The sequence below is a fragment of the Ammodytes marinus genome (assembly GCF_949987685.1).
Source record: "Ammodytes marinus genome assembly, chromosome: 24".
Classification (NCBI taxonomy): Eukaryota; Metazoa; Chordata; class Actinopteri; order Uranoscopiformes; family Ammodytidae; genus Ammodytes; species Ammodytes marinus.
The window spans coordinates 1,086,055-1,112,254 of record NC_137228.1 but is presented as its reverse complement, the minus strand read 5'-3'; the positions used below and the strand labels follow the sequence as shown (position 1 = coordinate 1,112,254).

Sequence of the window (26,200 nt, the reverse complement as noted above, 5' to 3'; positions counted from 1 at the left end):
ATTGTAACAGAGCGGAGAGGTGTGTGTGTGTGTATCTCCTACTATCTATGCTCCTGCTCTGACCGCAGCTGGGAGGGGCTGCTCGGGCAGTGTTGCCAACTTAGCGATTTTGTCGCTATATTTAGCTACTTTTCAGCCCCCCTGGCGACTTTTTTTTCAAAACAGCGACAAGCGACAAATCTAGCTTTTTTTCTGGTGTAATTGGTGACTTTTTCGCCGGAGCAAATATCACTTTTAACGCTTCTCAACGAGCAGCGGGAGCCTCCTGGCCCGTCCCCCGTCACAAAGCACTGACAGACGGCCCGGTCCTCGCGCAGCAGCCCCTCCCAGCTGTGGTCAGAGCAGGAGATACACCTCTCAGCTCGGGGCTGCTGCGCGAGGAGCGGGCTGCGTGTCAGTGCTCCCGCTGCTCGATGAGAAGAGATGATACTTGCTTTGGCGAAAAAAGTCACCAATAACACCAGAAAAAAAAGCTAGATTTGTCGCTTGTCGCTGTTTTAAAAAAAAAAAGTCGCCAGGGGGGCTGAAAAGTCACTAAATATAGCGACAAAATCGCTTTGAGTTGGCAACACTGATCACAGGACGAGGGCTATATGGGGCCAGCGGCAGGCAGAGGAAGGGGACGAGGTCGCGGTCGGAGAGGTCTTGATGTGATAGGGCAAGAAGACATGGCCGGTGTACTTTTTTTCAAGCTCTCTCCGTCTCCCTTTCAGCAGTTAACTTTTCAACATTCGTCTTTCCTCGTTTTTTTGCTGTCTTAGCGGTGTTAGTTGTTAGTATCCTGGGAATGGTAAATTGAGGGTTCGTTTGTGAAGACATTGCTACTCGCTGTCCGCCGTAGTAGCCTTGTACCAAACAGTAGGCTAGTGTCAGACTGCTAGGGTCGTGAACGCTCACGCAACTGACGCATCAACGTCGTTGCCAAGGTCCCACAGCCAATAAGAACGGAGAATCTGACTGGAGATCTCGCTCTGATTGGTCAAAATTAACATGAGCCGTGGCAATTTTGGGGGGCAGCACACAGAGGCAGGGGGGAGCAAAGTGAAAATATTTTCAGACCACTTCAACTACATATAGCTGAATGGCTATTATGACAGTTTTGCCAAATATTACAGTAAAAAAACTCTCAACTGCAGCTTTAAGAAAAAAACAGAGCAAACATTTTTTGTCAGGAGAATAATTTTGCTTCCGTATGAGAAGCCATAGTCTATTTTAAAAAGTTACGCATATCAGCAGTAAAGTATTAAGCTGGCGCGGCACAGCATTGCTGACAGTGTTTTATCGCTGTATAATATGTTGGCAAGCTATAGCCTAATACTGTGCAGTAAACAGACACATTAGGTGACAGTTTCCATTGAAGAGCCTGATTGATTTATTACCAGATCCATTTTCCTCAAGTGATAACAGTTTAAATTATCATATCATTATTATATTCATATTAGCCTATTTAACGAGGCTCGTCTGTGACTTTAGGATCGCACAAGTGAACAGTAACGATCGCGTGCAGCCGCAGCGTTACATGAATCCACCTGACATAAATCTGTTCAGTGGCACAGACGTTAAAAACCATACAATACAAATAGGTTTATTAATCTGAATGTAGAGCATGTCACGATGTGTAAGGTGGCCGCCTATATGAACGGACCGAGGGCTGAGAACAAGGCTACTGATCAGATGAATGAACGGTCAAACGTAAAATCATCAGGAAATGATAAAAACATCCCGATGGAGATTTCTATGGAGTGATTTTGCTTCAAACTGTACAGGGACGCGTGTGACAGTGACACTCTTTCTTCAGTCGGAGCTGCAGCGTAAAATTAAAACAAACTCAGGGTAGGTCTAACCACCTCGCGAGCAGGTTAGACCCATGGCGTATGTTGCCGCAGTAACTGACTCTCGGTTGCGCTGAACCTGCTACCTGAAACGAAAAACCCAGAGTTTCCACTAACTCAGAGCGAACAAACTCTGGGTTGCCTCAAAACCAGCTACCTGAAACAGGCCTCAGGAGTTTGTTTATTTTGTCTGAGTGGAATATTCTGTATGTGACTCTAGGATATTTGTTTCTGTATATTATGAATGCATAGCTCAGTTTGAGTTATTTATTAAGTAACCCAAGAGTACAGTGTTATCTAGCCTCTAGTTATTTCTTTATTCAAGATTCATAGAATTATGTGAGGCCTGAGCCTTATAAGGGGCTTATTTGTTTATCAACACGGCGGATGCGCGCGCTGCATCCGCCGTGTACACGTGTACACGTGCAAACCCCTACTGCTTAGTCAAACCAAGAGGACGGAGATGTATAACGTCTGGGTCATTGTAAATAAGCCTCCATTGCTTTCCATTGCTATAGCCTCGTCTCCGGTCACTGTCCTTATTGTAAAGATTTCACAACTCATTTATGTAATTATACAGCGGTGCATTTGGGCATTTACTAGCTTTATCACCATTCAAACAAAAAATAAACGGTTTGTGCATCCAACAGCACAACAAGACATGATTGTGGCTCGTGTCGCTCTTGTCTCTTTCTGCGGCTGACATGCGCAGTAGAGCGGGGAGTGACGCTGTGTGACGTAGACTGATAAGGGGTCTATAGTGTTTTTATTTGACTGTTGTTCTAGAAACTGGTGACTCATTCCTCATCCCCAGTATTCTAATCGACATACCATTCTTAGATGCTGTTTAACCCTTATTGAGCTAACCCTCCTTCATTACCCCTCAAACAATATTTTGATTCCTTTCTCCATAGGAAATTATTACATGATAATAAAAGACAACAATTTCCAGAACACATTGAAGTCATTTTCAAAACCTAAAAGATGAAAAACGTTTTTTGATTTTTCCTATAGAGTTAGGATTTACTAACCGGTTACACATATCATTTAGTGGCCTGTAGAGTAGACCCCACGAGTCAGTTAATTTGTTAGTTGAGTCTAGGTGAACCTTTAAATATGTTAAACACACTTTACCTAGTAGTTTACTGCCTTTATAAAGTAAATGTAATGTCCACAACTTATACTTTAAGGGCCGGGGTCCACCTAACGCCTTTTTCGCGCACAAGCGTCATTGATTCCCAATGAGAGGCGAGCGTCTCGGAAAAAAGCTGCAGTGCCCAGCGTCCTTTTCCCGAGCGTTTCACCCTTTTAGTGCTGCCGCTTCAAGCGTTTAGAGTTGAAAAAGGCTCAACTTTTCAGAAAAGAGTCAGGATGTCATCTGCGTTTTTATCAACGGGCCAATCAGAGAGTAGATCATCGGGACTCCTTGGCAACCCAGAAGATGGAAGAGAAACTTATTTTGCCTAAACCGAGCCAACAAATATTACATGCGGGGTCCCCCAAGGTTCCATTCTTGGGCCTCTTCTGTTTAACATATAAATGCTACCGCTAGCTCAGATTATGAACAAAAACAAATTATGCTACCATAATTATGCAGACGACACACAAATTTACATAACCATATCACCAGGAGACTATAGTCCGATTCAAGCACTAAGTAAATGCATTGAACAAATCAATGACTGGATGTGCCAAAACTTTCTTCAATTAAACAGCGACAAAACTGAAGTAATTGTCTTTGGTGCCAGGGATGAACAATCAAAAGTCAGCGCACAGCTTAAATCTGTTATGTTAGAAAGCACACACCAAGCTAGAAATCTTGGAGTAGTGATAGATTCCGACTTGAATTTCAAAAAACACATCAAATTACTAAGTCAGCCTACTACCACCTTAAAAATATATCGAGAATTAAAGGGCTAATATCTCAGCAGGACTTAGAAAAACTTGTCCATTCATTTATTTTTAGTAGACTTGACTACTGTAATAGTGTCTTTGCAGGCCTTCCTAAAAAATCAATCAGACAGCTTCAGCTAATTCAGAACGCTGCTGCTCGAGTCCTCACTAGGACCAAAAAAGTAGATCACATTACCCCAGTTCTTAGGTCTTTACACTGGCTTCTTGTCACTCAAATAATTGATTTTAAAATATTGATGATGGTCTACAAAGCCTTAAATGGTTTAGGGCCAAAATACATTACTGATCTGCTGATACGTTATCAGGGTTCGTACAGCTTTTTAAGAGTAAAATTCAAGCACTTTTCCAGCACTTTCAAGATACAATGTCAACTTTTTCAAGGAAGCCGAAGCTTTAAATATATACAGTATATAAATAAATGCTTATGATTTCATACATTGCCTTATCTGTAAAATGGGAGTGTTCATAATATAATGTGTATGGACAATCACCAAATTGCAGTATGGCCCTAAGGAGACCTTTATCAGTTTAGTTCATATGCCAAAAATGACCATCTATCAGGTTAATAACAACATGACTATACTTGAGCAATATCACATGAGATGGAGCATATTGTCACTCTATATCAGTGCTGCTGCAGTGTCCTCTCTCCCAGCCAATTATTTTTGCTAGTGTCCTGCAAGTTTACATATTGTTTATAATAAATCAGAAATAAAGACAATTGGAAAATGTGATAAAACATCAAAAATCTTATTAAAATAAACTAATTCATGAATTGCAAAGTCGTAGGACAAGTTTTAAGTAAACATTGGGTGTGGACACATTAGAAGTGGAGGTCTGGGGGTCCCCCCCAAAAATCTTTGAGCATTAAACACTTAATTTCCTGCATTCTGGTGAATTTTTATGAAGCAATGTGTGCCTTTTCTGCATTCATTTTAATGAAAAAAAGGAGAACATTCACGGTTCCGCTGACACAAATTTAATTGAATAGCCTACAATGCATGTGTAGTGCTTTCAAATATCTCCTGTAGCCTATTGTTAAAACATTTGGTTAAACTGTAATAAAGGTAATTATTCTATATCATGTCTACTATTGAGGGTTGAGTGGCTGGTGGTATTTTACTAGCAGCATTAGGCTTTATTCAAAGAAGAAAACAAGTAGGGAACAGTTCAACACCAATGCAAACCAACCTACTAAAATAAAAACATCTGGGGACCAACCCAGATATTTTATTTTAGTAGGCTCCCTCCTCTATGCTACCTTAATTTGTGTTATGAAAAGTGCTATAAATGTGCAATACATAGGATACAGTTAATTACACAGAAGAATAAAAGCATTTTTATTGGCGGATGAGCCATTAATAACTTTGCAAACCTAATTTTCAAACAAATGTACCAAAAACAATGTACAAAACGATCCAAAGAACTTCTGAATTTACTAGAGTGAAATTGAAGCGTTAATATGTTTGATGCATGCGCGATTGCGCGCTCACCGGCCGGCGGGGACACAATTCTTATCAGCGGAAACTTGGCACGCTATCAACACACATAGAGAAGGTGCAGGGAGGGGGCTCGCCTCACGCTTCGAATGCACAGTGCACATCAAAGTATAACGTTAATGCGCGTTCAGAAAGAGGAAGTCACGGCACTCATGTCTGTTAAGCCCGTATCTCACTGGGCTGCGACTGTTTGCGACAAGTTGGAGACTGCAGTCGCGAGGGAGTCTCTAAACTGTCTCCAAACTAGGGTTGCTGAAATTTCCCGAAATGGCCCCTTTTCAAATCCCGGGATTTCAGAGCTCCTCACGGGATTTCCCGGGATTTCCCGTTGAAACCATTATTGCCCTTTAATACTACTTTAATGGGACTAAATCAATGCCAATAGATAAATAAATGCAGCAGAACACCGCTATATTACATCACGTTTTATTTCTACTTAAATAACATGAAGAAAAGCCATTCAAATTAGGCAAAATATTTTCCAGAAGTTAAATAGGCCTATTGAAAACGGTGTTTTTATGAAGAAAATACAAAAAATGTTTCACAGAGGTTCAATATCAAAACATGGCCAAAAAACGGTGTTTGGCGAACAAATGTATTTCAAACAATCTATTTTTATTTCTATGAACGAAATCAGTTTAAATTGAATATTTTCCAAAGGATAGGCAAATAACAAAAAATGCACTACCGATTGCTCTTAACGTGTGAAATAAGACATGACAGAACTAACAGCCTATTCAAACTGACACGCTAAGCAAGATTACTTTCCAGCTTTCCTTTCTTTTATTTTCATGAAGTGTGACTTCAAGAAACATGCTCAGCCTGTTTCTGAGCTTTGTCACGAACTGACCGCACACCGAGAACGCTCTTTCTTCCACGGACGTCGGCTGTATGGTGGAAAGTGCAGAGTAGAGCTGCTGCAGGTGTTTGGGTCGCTCTTTGGTTGCCTCGAAGAGCGCAAACTCTTTTGAAATTATTTTGTGGAGGTCATTCCCATACTTCTGGTCTGGCTCGGGACATTGCATGCAGTCATTAGCCTCGTTCGACTTGGAGCCGTCTTGCTCAGACCTGCGCAACTATGAAGCCCGTCTTGCTGAGCGCACAACAAAAATGCTGTGCGCTCAGCAAGCCGAGCGTCATAATTGCGCAGGTCTGAGCAAGACGGCGACATCTCTAACAAGGCTAATGACTGCCTGCTGCAGATGTGCAGTCAGGCTCTGGGTCATCGTCTGCTCGCTTGGCTCTGGCTGATACGCATATTCTTGGGTATCATCAGACTCTTCCTCGGACACAGCACTTTCAGTATTGTAGAGGCGCTGGTATTTCGTATGCCTGCCTGTCTAAATAATATTTAAAAATATATCCCCCCTCAAAAAAAACGAAAAAAAAAAAAAAAAACGGGAGGACGGGTCCCGCGGCCAATTTCCGGTACTCCCGGACTGACTCATTTCACGGGAATCCCGAAATCCCGGGACCCGTCCAGCAACCCTACTCCAAACGTTCGCGGAGGTCTCAATTTCCTCGCATGAGTGTAACATCACGTTACAATGAAGTAACCCCCAAGCTTACGTTATCTAGCTAACAACATGAATTTGGAGCAATACATTATTGAAAACTAGCTGGTCAGCTAATTGCTAACGGTGTTGAGCATCAATTTAGCATGCTATTTATTTAACAAGTCAATTACACATACAAACTCGGGATTTGGTGTAACTTGCAAAGAAGAACATGATTGAACAGTCAACCAGAGTGACATAGTCCGATACGTTTTAACGAAAAAAAATTCTCAACTGATTTACCTTTGGCAGGAACTCTAAGTGCCGATTCCCCCATTGTGTACAGCTGGAGGTACTTTAAGCAGACCGTACAGTAGCCTATGCCTGTCGGTTATTAGGGCCTCGTCATAACCAAATGGAAACGGATATCTGATATGGAAGTATCGGGAGCAATAGGTCCATGAGCAGCGACTCGTGGTTCTGGATAATTCCTGGAGCGATCGCCAGGTGTGGCGCGTGTCCCAGGAAAGAAAACACGGGGAGCAACTGCACTCGTGCATACAAGACGGCGGCGAAGAAAACATTGCGACAGATTTTTTTTTTAATTTACAGAATAAAAAAATGAAAGAATTTGATGAATTACGACACTGGTCAATAAAGAGAAAATCCAGCATTTTCCAGCACAGTGTTCAGATTTCAAGCACATTTCAAACCTTGAAAAAGCTCGATTGAAAATCAAGCATTTTCCAGACTTTCAAGCATCTGTACGAACCCTGGTTATGAGCCGCCCAGAGCCCTTAGGTCGTCTGGGACAGGTCTTTTAAATGTCCCCAGAGCTAGGACTAAACAGGGAGAGGCGGCATTCAGCGTTTATGCGCCCAATGTCTGGTACGGACTGCCAGAGAGTCTGAGGTCCGCTGAGACTCTCAGCTCTTTTAAATCGGGTCTCAAAACGTTCTTGTTTCCCTTTTAACCTGTAATTTTTTTATTTTTTATTTTTTTTAATTATTTTATTTAAATGTTGTATTTTTATCCATGTTTTAAATTGGTTCCTTTTTTGTATTTGTATTCTTTATTTGATTGCAACCCTGTGAAGCACCTTGAGTGGCCCTATGCCTGAAATGTGCTTTATAAATAAAATTGCCTTGCCTTGCCTAAACAGTGAAACCAGTGTTGCCTGACAGTGCCAGTGGACAAGATGACAAACAGCTTTTTCCTCCGCTGCTCACAGCGTTTTCTCTCTCGCCCCGAAAAAAGGCCCTAACTGAAAGATTATATATGAAGAACAAACTGAGCGAGCTGGGCAAGAATACAGCTCCAAATGATTCAGAATACAATTACTTTCTTCAAACTCGATCAAATTCCTGAGATTCCCAAGATGAAAGATTATATTCTAGACCTGACATGAAGAACTGAGGCTGAGTAGGTGCACAGTGTTTTCTGTTAGCGCAGGCCGCCGGCCGGCCGTGCGTGAAAGCATTTCCAGCCGGCTACTCTTGCACCTCTACTCCACAAGAAAAACAAACATTACTCTTTCTCTTTCCATTTGCCTCTGTCGCATAAATGTTAAACTGAATTCTCATCTTATACTGTTCAATAAAGTCAGTTTAACTGAGGGAGTTCAAGATCTAAGAAGACCCCCACCCTCGCGTCTCTGAATAATCTGCCTGCTCCACGCTGTGGTGTGTGTGTGTGTGTGTGTGTGTGTGTGTGTGTGTGTGTGTGTGTGTGTGTGTGTGTTTGTGTGTGTGTGTGTGTGTGTGTGTGTGTGTCAGCGGTGCACAAACAAGCATGCACTCGCGGTGCATCACTCACGGTGGACGAGCGTTTCGGTGAAATACGCTAAAAACGTGAGGACCAGAGTTGACATGAAATATGCTCGTTGTAACTGCAAGTAAGTGAAATAAAACATAAGTTGTAAGCCCAATATTGTCAAATCAGTAGGCTACACCTGTTCAACCTGCATTAAACGTGAACACGCAATATTTTAATCTCTTATGTCGGCCCAGAGAAGAACAGCACGCTAGCTCAGCAGTTAACTAGCTAAATAAATCAAGCTGTCTGTCTTTGCCATGAATCATAAAATAATGCATACTTGTATAGCGCTGCTAACTGAGACTAGTGTTAGCAGCCCCTCCTCCCTATAGCAGGATACAGACAGAGGAGAGGAGGAATACTGAACCATGTTTTTCATTCTTTTAAACTTTCCTCAGTATTCTGATGACAGAAATAAACTATGATTTAATCTATTGAGATATTGAGTGTATTTAAAAAACGTTTAGAATACATTACTTTACATTTATAAGATAGAAAGATCACAACTTTGTGGATGTTTATTTTCATAATATTCTATTTTATATTAATATTTTTATGGAAAATCCATGTCTTTCTTCAATAGCTTCTTATTCATCTGACCCAGTGTTGCCAAATTATTCCAAAAATTAGTAGGCATACTACACAGGAAACAGTTGTTCACACAAAATTCCTCATATTTAAATTCTTCATTTTACTCTCAAAGTGCACCAGGTTCATAGCCGAACGACCACGGCAAAAGTTTTATTTATCAGTTAATTAAGTCCAGGGCTCCAGACAACATTTTAGGGGCGCAAGCAGAACATTTAGGGGGACACATTAAATGGAGCTGGAACGCATCTATTCACATTTTTCCCAATTTGAACTATATGAGGCCTACTGATATTGTATTTCCAGCATGTTTTGGACCACACTGACAACAGATGATACAGTTCATTGTGTTTTTGATTTGGCATCACCATGTGAAATCCTTCAGACATTCCTTTAGTAAAAGGCCATTTTCACCACAACCTCTTCTACATCTGAGCCCTCTTATTGTTCCTCCTCTATCTCTGCTGACTCCTCTGTAAGGAAAATTGTTATTGGCCCAAAAGTAACTAGTAGTAGCTAGATGACATAATCAGCTAATTTGCATAATATACTATTCTGAAAGAGGCAAAATGAACAGAAAATGCTGACCAGGTAGTTTACAAATTAACTAGGCCTATTTACACATTTAAAAATTCACTTTACAAACTTTCTTTGTTGCCATATAACAACAAGATTCGCTTTGTTATAGATATGCAGTGGCCTATTGAATGTGTTTTTAAAGTTGCAAGATGTGTCTCTCTGGACTTTAACAGCCTTAGCGCTACGGCGGAAAGTCTGCAAATAAAGCGGAAAAACTCGGCAGTTGGCAACATGTTAAAGACTTAACGACAGCTGGACACTGCGATGAAAGTAGGTCACGTGATCCGCGCAGTTGATTGTGTAACTGTTCACACAACTGTCCCTTCTCTACTCTCTCCCTCGCTCTTAAAGCACTAATAATAATGATAATAATGAAAACATTCCGGCGAGTTTTCCGCTGAGCCCAGATGAGCAGCAACATGTAAGAGCAGTTAAGTGGGGACAGCACAGACACTTATTTTATTACTGTATTTATGCATTATTACACATTTTATACGTACCCCAGAGTCATCAGCAGGTGTCTGTGGTGGTGAGGAGACATCTGGTGGTGGTATGGAGGCAGCAGGCTGAGAGGAGGATTCAGCAGGCTGGGAGGAGGCAGAGGAATGTGGCTCATGGAGGAGACCTGCTTGAGTGGAACCAGCTTCTTCCTCCATCATGTCCTCTGTCTCCTCAGTGTCAGGGTCCATCATCAGGGCTCCAGTCTGACTCAGGAGGGAGTCCACAGCAAGCAGCTCTCCTGTCAAAGAAACAACAGACACACACATTAAAAGCTGTGTTCAAAGCATATGTGTAACAGAGTTAAAAATGCACTTTAATATAAACTTTGTATTCGTAAGTTCTATCTTAGTTATGTTTGTATTCATTGTCATTCTTATTCAGGTTTCCAGTGGAAATGACCTGCACATCGCCTTGTCTGTACCCTCTTAAATGTCTGTACCTCCCGTTTCCCCTCAATCTGTCGTATTGCATTGTTGTGTGTCCTTCCTCGTTAATGTATTGTTTTCTTTAGGAAATTGGGCCATTTATGTTGCATCTTTAGGTGCATATTACTTTATATTAATACCGCTACATTACCCAGCTGTTTTGTTTTGACTGTAAAAATAAGTTTTGTAGACTGTACACTAAATCTTTTCCTACACTCCATCAGCTGCCGTTTCTATATGTTCAGTTTGGTTATTATGAAGCTGAGAGTACTGAAGGCCAACACACTGTGTCTTGTGTCTTCTGAGTTGATCTTACCAAGTGAATCTTTGCTCACAAACATCACAGCTTTTGACTTTTTTTTCCAGTGCGGATGACTATGTGTTCTGTCAAATGTCCCTTTCATATTTAATTGTTTCTTACACTCAGGGCAGCTGTGTACTTTCTCTCCAGTATTACCTTTTATATCACTCTTTAAACCCAACTGAAGCTCTCTGGTCTCCTCAGACTCATCACCCCTGTCTTCAGACTTAGAGGAGTCTTCAGGCTGGTCTTCAGTCTCAGGTTGTGAATGTGGATCTGGATGGGAGTTCCTGGCTGGTTCTGGTCCTCCACTGTCCTCTCCATCAGCTGCTGTTTCCATCTGTTCAGTTAGTCTTTGATGAAGCTGTGAGGACCAAGGACCAACAACGTCAAGTGTTTTGTTGAGCTGACATCCAGAAATCCAGTGGTATTTCAAGGGCTTTTCTCCACTGTCTTCAGTCTCTTCACAATCTTCACTCTTCACAGTTACAGGAGTGAAGGGGAACTTGATATCTTGAAGCTGCTTTCCCTCCTGACTGCTCCACACTTCCTCCTGTTCCTCTTTAATGTGTGGGGGCTCTGGTGGTGGCTCCTCCTGGTCCAGACTGGGGCTCCACTCCTGCTGCTCAGGGGGAACCTCTTCTTTAACCACCACCAGCTGCTGGACGTCTGCAGGTAAAAGGTCAAACACAAGGAAATCCACATGAGTTTATGTTGAAGACAAACTTAACATGGAGACTCTGGATTTTTAGCTGCTTTTTCTTGCATCAAAGTGCCATCATCTGTCTGCTGGTAAATGAAAAGATTCATATTTCCATAACATTTGCTGTAGACAAGATGTGCGAGATTAGAGGTGGGCCATAGTTGACTTTTAAAGGCTGATATAATGACGGTAGTTTGGAGGAGGACAAAAGCAGATAGAGTAAAATGAATAGATAGGGAGCTAGGCTTGGTGGGTGGATGGATGGTTGGTGATTTGAGTGGGTCCTTCGGGAAATTCAAAAGGTCCCAAATAAAAAACTGATTGAGAATTTGTAGTGTTCCTTTAATGTTGGTGTGATATGGTTATAATAAACGTATTAATTTATGTTGATATAATCTAATACTCAAATTCATTTATCAGATTTCAAATTGTATTTGATTGATCTGAAATCTAATAAATACAATTCTAAATCTTGGAAGTTTATTAGACTACAAGTATGCATTAAGATCTACATAGTTATGTTATACAATGTACATTTATAATGATATAGCCTAATAGCTTTGTTTGTATTTTCCTTTACATTAGAATATACAGTATCTCACAAAAGTGAGTACACCCCTTACATTTCTTCACATTTTTCTTTATATCTTTCCATGGGACAACACTGAAGAAATGACACTTTGATACAATGTAAAGTAGTCAGTGTACAGCTTGTATAACAGTGTAAATTTACTGTCCCCTCAAAATAACTCGACACACAGCCATTAATGTCTAAACTGCTGGCAACAAAAGTGAGTACACCCCTTAGAAAAAATTTACAAATCGGGCCCAAAGTGTAAATATTTTGTGTGGCCACCATTATTTTCCAGCACTGCCTTAACCCTCTTGGGCATGTAGTTCACTAGAGCTTCACAGGTTGCAACTGGAACCCTCTTCCACCCATTTATGACAGCATCACAGAGCTGGTGGATATTAAAGACCTTGCGCTCCTCCACCTTCTGTTTGAGGATGCCCCAAAGATGCTCAATAGGGTTTAGGTCTGGAGACATGCTTGGCCAGGCCATAACCTTTACCCTCAGCTTTTTTAGCAAGCCACTGGTCATCTTGGAGGTGTGTTTGGGGTCGTTATCATGTTGCAATACCACCCTGCGGCCCAGTTTACGAAGGTTGAGTGCACGTGGTCAGCGTCGTACACAGAGGTTGGCTTTGGAAAATAGACGTATGAGTGCTGCCAGCATTGCTGAAGGGCTTGAAGGGGTGGGGGGTCAACCTGTCAGTGCTCAGACCATACGCCACACTCTGCATCATACTGGTCTGCATGGCTGTCATCCCAGAAGGAAGCCTATTCTAAAGATGATGCACAAGAAACCCCACAAAAAGTTTTGCTGAAGACAAACAGACTACGGCTTACTTACTTAACAGACATGGATTACTGCAACCATGTCCTGTGGTCTGATGAGACCAAAATACATTTATTTGGTTCAGATGGTGTTAAGAGTGTGGAGCGGCAACCAGGTGAGGAGTACAAAGACAAGTGTGTCTTGCCTAGAGTCAAGCATGGCAGTGTTTCCCCCAGGAAATGTCTTAGTCAAGGTGGTCACTGTCAAGCCGCACAGGAGGCGCGGCGCGAAGCGCCGCGGCGAAAATTTTGGGGGTATTTTGCTCAAAGATGCCAATGCGCCCTAAAGAAATGGTTCTGTTTATTTGAATGACACTGACCTTACAGTTGTGCAATTTTGTTTGCTATGTGCACATTTTGTGCAAACATGCAGACGGTACAAAATACAATTAAAGAAAAGTTCTACTGTTTTGGTGCAATACCATGCAGACACACTAAATACAAATAATGGACCATACACTTAACATGTGTATCAAAGTGCTTTTTAAAGTTCCTTTTTGGATGGGGGGCTGTTGTGAGATTATTGTGGACAATAGGCATACTGTGATGCGATTAATTCATATATGGTTATTATTAGCCTACTTGCTTGATTTCTTTTTAAATACAGAGGTTATTGGTTGTTTTGGAACATGTATTTCCAAATTTAAAACATAAAAATAAAGCAGCATTTAAAATTCAGAAAAATAAATCTTGTATGGCTACACAAGCATGCTGTTTGAAAAATAATTCAATTATTGAAATAATACAAAGTGTTTTCCCCTTAAAATGACTAAAGGCATTTCAAAGACAGTTACAGTGTGCACTTCTGTAAACTTACTGAAAGGTGCCTGGGCCATCACTCTCATGCATGTATCAGACTTTTCTCTGCGCTGTATGAGCCGATAAGTTGTGTTGCCACGGTGATGTGGAGTTTTAAACTAGTCTAGCTTTGCAGAGCACTTCTTTCTGTTCAGCTAAATATCCCCATAGAACCGCACTGCGTTTATTATCGCCACAGGTTAAATGTCGGTTTGCTGCTGCTCGTTTCCCGCGTACATGCCGTAGTCGCGCGCAGCGCGGGACGGTCGCGCGCGCAGAGCCCCCGACACAGAGCAGCTGATAGTCTGAGCAGAGAGAAACGCTTGGAGACATATGTGCACATTTATTTACCGCAAATCACGGCCTTTCGCGCATTTCTGACCATGAAAAATCACACATCGCGCTTGCTAGTACATTAATTGTGCAGCACTAAAAATAAAAAAAATAAAGATTTAATTTTTTTTTTTTTTTTGGTCGGTCAGTAGTCAAGGCGGGGGGCCGGTTTTGCTAAGGCGGCCGCCTTAACTATAAAGCGCTGGGGGAAACACTGCATGGTGTTTGGAGTGTCATGGTCTGGGGCTGCATGAGTGCTGCCAGCACTGGGGATCTACAGTTCATTGAATTCTAACATGTACTGTGACATACTGAAGCAGAGCATGATCCCCTCCCTTCATAAACTGGGCCGCAGGGCAGTACTGCAACATGATAACGACCCCAAACACACCTCCGAACGACCACTGGCTTGCTAAAGAAGCTGAGGGTAAAGGTTATGGACTGGCCAAGCATGTCTCCAGTCTTAAACCCTATTGAGCATCTTTGGGGCATCCTCAAACGGGAGATGGAGGAGCGCAAGGACTCTAATATCCACCAGCTCCTTGATGTCGTCATGAATGGGTAGAAGAGGGTTCCAGTTGCAACCTGTGAAGCTCTAGTGAACTACATGCCCAAGAGGGTTAAGGCAGTGATAGAAAATAATGATGGCAAAACAAAATATTGACACTTTGGGCCCAATTTGGACATTTTTTCTTAGGGGTGTACTCACTTTTGTTGCCAACAGTTTAGACATTAATGGCTGTGTGTCGAGTTATTTTGAGGGGACAGTAAATTTACACTGTTATACAAGCTGTACACTGACTACTTGACATTGTATCAAAGTGTCATTTATTCAGTGTTGTCGCATGGAAAGATATAATGAAATATTTGAAGAAATGTTAGGGGTGTACTCACTTTTGTGAGATACTGTATACTCATACCCTACTTTTAGTAATTTCTTTGCTTTAGTTTATTTGATAATACATCTCGTCCTAACTGCAATGCATTGTGATTAAATAAATGATGAAGACAGTGGACTAAGTGGAAGTCCGCAGTGAACTAGATTAACGCTTGTTTTGGACACAAACCCTGAGGAATTGTGGACTTTCCCTGATACGGTCGCAAAAGCTGTGTAATCCGCAGGTCCACTGAAGTCTGCACGTTTGAATCCAGCCTAGATGTGATTTCCTGTATTCTAGTGCCCTTTAACATGTAGTTTGATTATTGTCTGGTTAAAGCAAAAGAAAAAATTAAAAGGGTGGCCATATTCTGTAATTTCATCCAAAAAGTGTTTATCCCCAGTCAGATCACATATTTGAAAACACTATTACAAAGCTTTAACTACAGAAATTGATTTGATGAATAATTCAGAGCAATCTTTAACCTTACATTGTTAAGAAATCTCTTTAAAGGGAATGGCCAGTTTGGCTAACTTCCTGTCACTAGCACCTTTTACACAGCCAGTGAAAGCCGGGAATATGCTGGAATTTCGGCCCTCCGCCCTGCTGTATAAATGCGACCGTTACGGAAGGAGGGAAGAAAGGTGCGAGAGATTGTTCCGGGAATTTTATACCTCGGGGGGTAGTAAAATTCCCGACACAATCAGTCCCGTCTCTCTGTTTAAATGCGGCCAGCTTGTTGTTGCGGAACAGGGGGGCGTTTGACGTTCCATAGCCTACGTTCTAAACATGCGACCATGTTAGCAGTTGAAGGACGTGTGTTTAACATTAACCACGGCGGCCTGATGTCCAGTAAAAATCACCAAATAAAAGGAACGGCGTATAATCTAGCTGGTTATAAGGTCCGCTGCTCAATCCAAACCCCCACGCTTCATTTTGCAGAGTGTATGAGTCTATTTCTGCCCAGGGGAAGTTGTACAATGGGAAAGCTAGGCTAAGCTAGGCTAGGCTAAGCTAGGCTGTGACCGGATCGCCACCGCTATTATTATCCTAAGTCTGAGCGTATATCCAGGGTTCAACATAACTTTTTTTTCCCACTGGCCCCCCGGGCCAGTGGATCCGAGTTTTACTGGCCCCTTGTATATTTTCACTGGCCCTGCACACACTTTTTTTTTCTTCATAATTTAGTGTCAATAATTATAATACCTGTATTAGAAAAATAAAGAAAGATAACCAGATCTAAAGGGAATATCTATACTGTAACAGAATAGATATTCCCTTTAGATTTGGTTATTTTTCTTTTAGTTAATTATATGAAATGTTGATATTGCTCATACACATAATATAAAACCAGGCAAACATATTGAATTAGAAGCCTACAACTGAAAGTATGTTGAAAGAGTCGGCCAGTATTTTAAAGTCCAGTAGTTTGATGGTTGTTTTTATTCTTGAATTTGGGCAGTTTAATGAATAGTTCACCTGCAGAAGTCATGTTCAAACATAAAAAAAAAATAAGAGATGAAGGTCTGATCATTCTTTGTGGTGTGGTAGGCTGTTTTTTATTACTTTCTCTATATGCATTAGGGATGTGAATGTGTCGACCGAATGACCGGTTTTCCACTTGCGCTCAAGTTGACTTTAAAAATAGAATAGAAATCCGAAAATCAGTGGGTTATGCCGTTTTTTTAATGGGAGATTTCACCGTGTATGTGAGTTCACGTCTGGTCGTGAGCGCGCTGCAGGAGTGTCACTTCTCCATGAAGTGTCAGCTTCACATAAGAGTCCGGTGTGGGACCATTTTTTCAAACTATTGATAAAAAAACAATGCAGTGCAAAATATGCAGCATAAGTTAAACGCTCGTCTAAGACTATGACGTTAAATCACCTTAGAAACACACAATGCCTTCGTCCGATCACAGCAGCGTTTCACCGTGTGATCTCGCCAGCGAGTGAGCCGCCGCGCAGATGAACTGTGGTTTGTGGCTAAAATAATAACCGGGGATATTCTCCCCGTTAGCGATTTCAATGGGAAAGACTTCCGCGATCTGATTGAATGTCTCGAGCCTGAAAACACAGTGCCAAACTGCGCGACTATAGGAACTGTACAGTGAGCGGAGTCCCTCCGTTCGTTTCTGTCTACAACCGACACAATCACCGGAGACGCATTCACAGCGTTTAAATAACGCCTCTCATTTGTATTACCATTGGGGCTTGGATGCAAATACTGTAACATTACGGCGGCAGATAAAGGAAAAGCGCAGTTATCATTTTCTGCACCTCAACCTCTGCTGTGGGAAGAAAGAAAGGGGGCAAAGTAAGTCGATTGATTTGTCGACTCGCAGGCGGACGGTAGGCAGCTCTGCCAACGGAGCGAGAGTGCACCCGCTTGTTGCTCCGCCTGTCAAAACGCCCACGCATCGGTTGTCCACTGGCCTTTCATTAAAAAATATATTTTATATTAGGTTTATTATATTGAGTCTTAAATAAACACTGCTTTCATTACGACTCTCAACGCGCATTTCAATGAACCATGATGTAGTCTACAAAAAGATACTGAACTGTGATTGGCCAGTCACTGGCCCGGGCGGGACAGTGACTGGCCAATCAACTTGCCCTGCATATGATTTTACTGGCCCCGGGCCATCGGGCTATACGTTATGTCGAACCCTGAACAGGCTAATGAAAATAAAGCAATACACAGAAGATCATGGAATAACTGTTAAACACCTTGATTTCAGATCGGAGTGACAGCTGACTGAGCCAATCAGGCAACAGAATAATAATAATAACTAGAACTGCAAGCAGTTTTTACCGGGGGCCAAGCCTCCGACGCGACTCGTCGTCAAGCGCCGCGCCTGCCGCTCACTTCGCGGAATCCGTGGATGTAAAGTTTTTGACCGTGGGATGTTCGGTGCGGGAGTTGTATAGGTATCGCTGTTTATGGATGAATTTGGCGAAACTGCCACGGTGGAACGATGCAGCTCAATTCACAGAACAAGTGCATGTCAAGTTTTTTAATGTGCGATGTGTGGTTGGAGAGTTATGAGCAAAAGTAGATTGTCAGCCTTGACAAAATGGCCGCCGGAGCTAATTGCACAATGTAATGTCAATGGACATGCTAACATTCCCGCCTTTTTTCTTTGACGGAATTTTTTTTTTAAAATTTTATTAAAAAGTCCCTTAAACATTACTATTTCTTGGCCATATTTTTTATATAGACTTGGGTATGCCCCTTGATGGTTTCCCGTGAGTTTTAAGAAAATTCCTCTGGCCAATTAGGAGATATAAAATTTCCTAATTTATGGCGCCCCCTTATGGCAAAATTCTCCAAATTTTTTATTGAACGCAATTAAGGGTAGCCCCAACATATGTCTAAAATTTGGACTTGATCCGACTTATGATTTTGGATTTATGAATTTTTTCGTAAAACGTAGCTAATCAACAAATATTTAAAACGCTACCGTTTCGTTATCGATGGTCGGATCAAAATTCTTTTATGTGATTTTTTTCCGTGTGGGTCGGTAGATGTTCTGTGCAAAGTTTGGTGTCAATTGTCCAAAAAATATGGGAGGAGTAGCGAAAAATATGTTTTGCAGTTTTCGCGATTCTGCGAAAAATCTATAATATCGCAAATGGGCGTGGCCTATGCCAAATGATGCAGCTGACTCCAGTGCATCTGTGGATATAAAGTTTTTGACTGTGGGACGTTCGGTGTGGGAGTTATGACCCCAAACGCGTTTTCCTTCGTTGTAGCGCCACCTAGTGGCCGGCATGTCTGAATTTTTTTGTAGGCCGGGAGGCCGGGGGTCTGAACTAGTCACGCAAGTGGCATGTCCCAACCCTTTACGGTTTGGGCTGCAGCACCACTTTTACTCGGAGAAAAATTAAAATAATAATAATAACTAGAACTGCAAGCAGTTTTTACCGGGGGCCAAGCCTCCGACGCAACTCGTCGTCAACCGCCGCGCCGGCCGCTCACTCTGCAGAATCTGCGGATGTAAAGTTTTTGACCGTGGGATGTTCGGTGCGGGAGTTGTATAGGTATCGCTGTTTACGGATGAATTTCGCGAAAGTGCCACGGTGGAACGATGCAGCTCAATTCACAGAACAAGTGGATGTCAAGTTTTTTAATGTGCGATGTGTGGTTGGCGAGTTATGAGCAAAAGTAGATTGTCAGCCTTGACAAAATGGCCACCGGAGCTAATTGCACAATGTAATGTCAATGGACATGCTAACATTCCCGCCTTTTTTCTTTGACGGAAAAAAAAAATATCTAATTTTATTAAAAAGTCCCTTACACATTAATATTTGTTGGCCATATTTTTTATATAGAGTCGTGTATGCCACTTGATGCTTTCCCGTGAGTTTTAAGAAATTTCCTCTGGCCAATTAGGAGATATGAAATTTCCTAATTTATGGCGCCCCCTTATGGCGAAAATTTCCGATTTTTTTATTGAACGCAATTAAGGGTAGCCCCAACATATGTCTAAAATTTGGACTTGATCCGACTTATGATTTTGGATTTATGAATTTCTACGTAAAACGTAGCTAATCAACAAATATTTAAAACGCTACCGTTTCGTTATCGATGGTCGGATCAAAATTCTTTTACGTGATTTTTTTCCGTGTGGGTCGGTAGATGTTCTGTGCAAACTTTGGTGTCAATTGTCTAAAAATTGTGGGAGGAGTAGCGAAAAATATGTTTTGCAGTTTTCGCGATTTTACAAAAAATCTATAATATCGCAAATGGGCGTGGCCTATGCCAAATGATGCAGCTGACTCCAGTGCATATGTGGATATAAAGTTTTTGACTGTGGGACGTTCGGTGTGGGAGTTATGACCCCAAACGCGTTTTCCTTCGTTGTAGCGCCACCTAGTGGCCGGCATGTCTGAATTTTTGTCGTATGCGTAGTCCGGACGGACCTGGATCTAGTCATGCAATTGGCATGTCTGCACCCTTTACGGTTTGGGCTGTGCACGCAGTTTTAGGGAGGTACAAATAATAATAATAATAATAACTAGAACTGCAAGCAGTTTTTACCGGGGGCCAAGCCTCCGACGCAACTCGTCGTCAACCGCCGCGCCGGCCGCTCACTCCGCAGAATCTGCGGATGTAAAGTTTTTGACCGTGGGATGTTCGGTGCGGGTGTTGTATAGGTATCGCTGTTTACGGATGAATTTCGCGAAAGTGCCACGGTGGAACGATGCAGCTCAATTCACAGAACAAGTGGATGTCAAGTTTTTTAATGTGCGATGTGTGGTTGGCGAGTTATGAGCAAAAGCAGATTGTCAGCCTTGACAAAATGGCCGCCGGAGCTAATTGCACAATGTAATGTCAATGGACATGCTAACATTCCCGCCTTTTTTCTTTGATGGAAAAAAAAAATATCTAATTTTATTAAAAAGTCCCTTACACATTAATATTTCTTGGCCATATTTTTTATATAGACTCGTGTATGCCCCTTGATGGTTTCCCGTGAGTTTTAAGAATTTTCCTCTGGCCAATTAGGAGATATGAAATTTCCTAATTTATGGCGCCCCCTTATGGCGAAAATGTCCAATTTTTTTATTGAACGCAATTAAGGGTAGCCCCAACATATGTCTAAAATTTGGACTTGATCCGACTTATGATTTTGGATTTATGAATTTTTTCGTCAAACGTAGCTAATCAACAAATATTTAAAACGCTACCGTTTCGTTATCGATGGTCGGATCACAATTCTTTCGAATGATTTCTTTCCGTGTGGGTCGGTAGATGTTCTGTGCAAAGTCTGGTGTCAATTGTCCAAAAATTGTGGGAGGAGTAGCGAAAAGTCAGTTTTTCAGTTTTCGCGATTTTGCGAAAAATCTATAATATCGCAAATGGGCGTGGCCTATGCCAAATGATGCAGCTGGACCCAGTGCATATGTGGATATAAAGTTTTTGACTGTGGGACGTTCGGTGTGGGAGTTATGACCCCAAACGCGTTTTCCTTCGTTGTAGCGCCACCTAGTGGCCGGCATGTCTGAATTTTTGTCGTATGCGTAGTCCGGACGGACCTGGATCTAGTCATGCAATTGGCATGTCTGCACCCTTTACGGTTTGGGCTGTGCACGCAGTTTTAGGGAGGTACAAATAATAATAATAACTAGAACTGCAAGCAGTTTTTACCGGGGGCCAAGCCTCCGACGCAACTCGTCGTCAAGCGCCGTGCCTGCCGCTCACTCCACAGAACCTGTGGATGTAAAGTTTTTGACCGTGGGATGTTCGGTGCGGGAGTTGTATAGGTATCGCTGTTTATGGATGAATTTTGCGAAACTGCCACGGTGGAACGATGCAGCTCAATTCACAGAACAAGTGCATGTCAAGTTTTTTAATGTGCGATGTGTGGTTGGCGAGTTATGAGCAAAAGTAGATTGTCAGCCTTGACAAAATGGCCGCCGGAGCTAATTGCACAATGTAATGTCAATGGACATGCTAACATTCCCGCCTTTTTTCTTTGACGGAAAAAAAAAAATCTAATTTTATTAAAAAGTCCCTTAAACATTACTATTTCTTGGCCATATTTTTTCTATAGACTCGTGTATGCCCCTTGATGGTTTCCCGTGAGTTTTAAGAAATTTCCTCTGGCCAATTAGGAGATATGAAATTTCCTAATTTATGGCGCCCCCTTATGGCGAAAATGTCCAATTTTTTTATTGAACGCAATTAAGGGTAGCACCAACATATGTCTAAAATTTGGACTTGATCCGAGTTATGATTTTGGATTTATGAATTTCTACGTAAAACGTAGCTAATCCACAAATATTTAAAACGCTACCGTTTCGTTATCGATGGTCGTATCAAAATTCTTTTACGTGATTTCTTTCCGTGTGGGTCGGTAGATGTTCTGTGCAAACTTTGGTGTCAATTGTCCAAAAATTGTGGGAGGAGTAGCGAAAAATATGTTTTGCAGTTTTCGCGATTTTGCAAAAAATCTATAATATCGCAAATGGGCGTGGCCTATGCCAAATGATGCAGCTGACTCCAGTGCATATGTGGATATAAAGTTTTTGACTGTGGGACGTTCGGTGTGGGAGTTATGACCCCAAACGCGTTTTCCTTCGTTGTAGCGCCACCTAGTGGCCGGCATGTCTGAATTTTTGTCGTATGCGTAGTCCGGACGGACCTGGATCTAGTCATGCAATTGGCATGTCTGCACCCTTTACGGTTTGGGCTGTGCACGCAGTTTTAGGGAGGTACAAATAATAATAATAATAATAACTAGAACTGCAAGCAGTTTTTACCGGGGGCCAAGCCTCCGACGCAACTCGTCGTCAACCGCCGCGCCGGCCGCTCACTCCGCAGAATCTGCGGATGTAAAGTTTTTGACCGTGGGATGTTCGGTGCGGGAGTTGTATAGGTGTCGCTGTTTACGGATGAATTTCGCGAAAGTGCCACGGTGGAACGATGCAGCTCAATTCACAGAACAAGTGGATGTCAAGTTTTTTAATGTGCGATGTGTGGTTGGCGAGTTATGAGCAAAAGCAGATTGTCAGCCTTGACAAAATGGCCGCCGGAGCTAATTGCACAATGTAATGTCAATGGACATGCTAACATTCCCGCCTTTTTTCTTTGATGGAAAAAAAAAATATCTAATTTTATTAAAAAGTCCCTTACACATTAATATTTCTTGGCCATATTTTTTATATAGACTCGTGTATGCCCCTTGATGGTTTCCCGTCAGTTTTCAGAAATTTCCTCTGGCCAATTAGGAGATATGAAATTTCCTAATTTATGGCGCCCCCTTATGGCGAAAATGTCCAATTTTTTTATTGAACGCAATTAAGGGTAGTCCCAACATATGTCTAAAATTTGGACTTGATCCGACTTATGATTTTGGATTTATGAATTTTTTCGTAAAACGTAGCTAATCAAGAAATATTTAAAACGCTACCGTTTCGTTATCCATGGTCGGATCAAAATGCTTTAGCAATTTTTTTTTCCGTGTGGGTCGGTAGATGTTCTGTGCAAACTTTGGTGTCAATTGTCCAAAAATTATGGGAGGAGTAGCGAAAAATATGTTTTGCAGTTTTCGCGATTTTGCGAAAAATCTATAATATCGCAAATGGGCGTGGCCTATGCCAAATGATGCAGCTGACTCCAGTGCATCTGTGGATATAAAGTTTTTGACTGTGGGACATTCGGTGTGGGAGTTATGACCCCAAACGCGTTTTCCTTCGTTGTAGCGCCACCTAGTGGCCGGCATGTCTGAATTTTTTTGTATGCTGAGATTTCACGGACCTGGATCTAGTCATGCAATTGGCATGTCTGCACCCTTTACGGTTTGGGCTGTGCACGCAGTTCTAGCGGCGACAAATAATAATAATAATAACTAGAACTGCAAGCAGTTTTTACCGGGGGCCAAGCCTCCGACGCAACTCGTCGTCAACCGCCGCGCCGGCCGCTCACTCCGCAGAATCTGCGGATGTAAAGTTTTTGACCGTGGGATGTTCGGTGCGGGAGTTGTATAGGTATCGCTGTTTACGGATGAATTTCGCGAAAGTGCCACGGTGGAACGATGCAGCTCAATTCACAGAACAAGTGGATGTCAAGTTTTTTAATGTGCGATGTGTGGTTGGCGAGTTATGAGCAAAAGCAGATTGTCAGCCTTGACAAAATGGCCGCCGGAGCTAATTGCACAATGTAATGTCAATGGACATGCTAACATTCCCGCCTTTTTTCTTTGATGGAAAAAAAAATATCAAATTTTATTAAAAAGTCCCTTAAACATTACTATTTCTTGGCCATATTTTTTATATAGACTCGTGTATGCCCCTTGATGGTTTACCGTGAGTTTTAAGAAAATTCCTCTGGCCAATTAGGAGATATGAAATTTCCTAATTTATGGCGCCCCCTTATGGCGAAAATGTCCAATTTTTTTATTGAACGCAATTAAGGGTAGCCCCAACATATGTCTAAAATTTGGACTTGATCCGACTTATGATTTTGGATTTATGAATTTTTTCGTAAAACGTAGCTAATCAACAAATATTTAAAACGCTACCGTTTCGTTATCCATGGTCGGATCAAAATGCTTTAGCAATTTTTTTTTCCGTGTGGGTCGGTAGATGTTCTGTGCAAACTTTGGTGTCGATTGTCCAAAAATTATGGGAGGAGTAGCGAAAAATATGTTTTGCAGTTTTCGCGATTTTGCGAAAAATTTATATCATCGCAAATGGGCGTGGCCTATGCCAAATGATGCAGCTGACTCCAGTGCATCTGTGGATATAAAGTTTTTGACTGTGGGACGTTCGGTGTGGGAGTTATGACCCCAAACGCATTTTCCTTCGTTGTAGCGCCACCTAGTGGCCGGCATGTCTGAATTTTTTTGTAGGCTGAGAGGCCGGGGGTCTGAACTAATGATGCTATTGGCATGTCTGCACCCTTTACGGTTTGGGCTGTGGACACAGTTTTAGGCGACGAAGTATAATAATAATAATAATAATAATAATCGCCACAAAAACAATAGGGTTCCCTGCCCCGCAGGGCTTGGGAACCGCGTTGCTGTGCAAAACGCGGTCCCAGCTCCTGCTCGGGCTTGGCCCCCTAATAATAATCGCCACAAAAACAATAGGGTTCCCTGCCCCGCAGGGCTTGGGAACCGCGTTGCTGTGCAAAACGCGGTCCCAGCTCCTGCTCGGGCTTGGCCCCCTAATAAAAAAAATCCTTACAAAAACAATAGGGTTCCCTGCCCCGCAGGGCTTGGGAACCGCGTTGCTGTGCAAAACGCGGTCCCAGCTCCTGCTCGGGCTTGGCCCCCTAATAATAATCCTTACAAAAACAATAGGGTTCCCTGCCCCGCAGGGCTTGGGAACCGCGTTGCTGTGCAAAACGCGGTCCCAGCTCCTGCTCGGGCTTGGCCCCCTAACTAGAACTGCAAGCAGTTTTTACCGGGGGCCAAGCCTCCGACGCGACTCGTCGTCAACCGCCGCGCCGTTCGCTCACTCCGCAGAATCTGCGGATGTAAAGTTTTTGACCGTGGGATGTTCGGTGCGGGAGTTGTATAGGTATCGCTGTTTACGGATGAATTTCGCGAAAGTGCCACGGTGGAACGATGCAGCTCAATTCACAGAACAAGTGGATGTCAAGTTTTTTAATGTGCGATGTGTGGTTGGCGAGTTATGAGCAAAAGCAGATTGTCAGCCTTGACAAAATGGCCGCCGGAGCTAATTGCACAATGTAATGTCAATGGACATGCTAACATTCCCGCCTTTTTTCTTTGACGGAAAAAAAAAATCTAATTTTATTAAAAAGTCCCTTAAACATTACTATTTCTTGGCCATATTTTTCATATAGACTTGGGTATGCCCCTTGATGGTTTCCCGTGAGTTTTAAGAAAATTCCTCAGGCCAATTAGGAGATATAAAATTTCCTAATTTATGGCGCCCCCTTATGGCGAAATTCTCCAAATTTTTTATTGAACGCAATTAAGGGTAGCCCCAACATATGTCTAAAATTTGGACTTGATCCGACTTATGATTTTGGATTTATGAATTTTTTCGTAAAACGTAGCTAATCAACAAATATTTAAAACGCTACCGTTTCGTTATCCATGGTCGGATCACAATTCTTTCGAATGATTTCTTTCCGTGTGGGTCGGTAGATGTTCTGTGCAAAGTCTGGTGTCAATTGTCCAAAAATTGTGGGAGGTGTAGCGAAAAATAAGTTTTTCAGTTTTCGCGATTTTGCGAAAAATCTATAATATCGCAAATGGGCGTGGCCTATGCCAAATGATGCAGCTGACTCCAGTGCATCTGTGGATATAAAGTTTTTGACTGTGGGACGTTCGGTGTGGGAGTTATGACCCCAAACGCGTTTTCCTTCGTTGTAGCGCCACCTAGTGGCCGGCATGTCTGAATTTTTTTGTAGGTCGGGAGGCCGGGGGTCTGAACTAGTCACGCAAGTGGCATGTCCCAACCCTTTACGGTTTGGGCTGCAGCACCACTTTTACTCGGAGAAAAATTAAAATAATAATAATAACTAGAACTGCAAGCAGTTTTTACCGGGGGCCAAGCCTCCGACGCAACTCGTCGTCAACCGCCGCGCCGGCCGCTCACTCCGCAGAATCTGCGGAAGTAAAGTTTTTGACCGTGGGATGTTCGGTGCGGGAGTTGTAT

The 26,200-nt window shown here is 42.3% G+C and overlaps 1 protein-coding gene across 1 annotated transcript in view; it reads right to left on the bottom strand.

The window, feature by feature from the left end:
* Nucleotides 1–9,182: 9,182 nt before the first annotated feature.
* The window catches only part of LOC307269618 (uncharacterized protein), a gene marked incomplete at both ends in the record, with an annotated part of 33,806 nt that continues 16,788 nt past the window's right edge, over nucleotides 9,183–26,200 (bottom strand). The window contains 3 exons of the mRNA XM_080052616.1: nucleotides 9,183–9,194; nucleotides 10,224–10,462; nucleotides 11,107–11,619. Of these exons, the coding sequence (XP_079908742.1) occupies nucleotides 9,183–9,194; nucleotides 10,224–10,462; nucleotides 11,107–11,619 (764 nt within the window). The remainder of the gene's footprint in view (nucleotides 9,195–10,223; nucleotides 10,463–11,106; nucleotides 11,620–26,200) is intronic.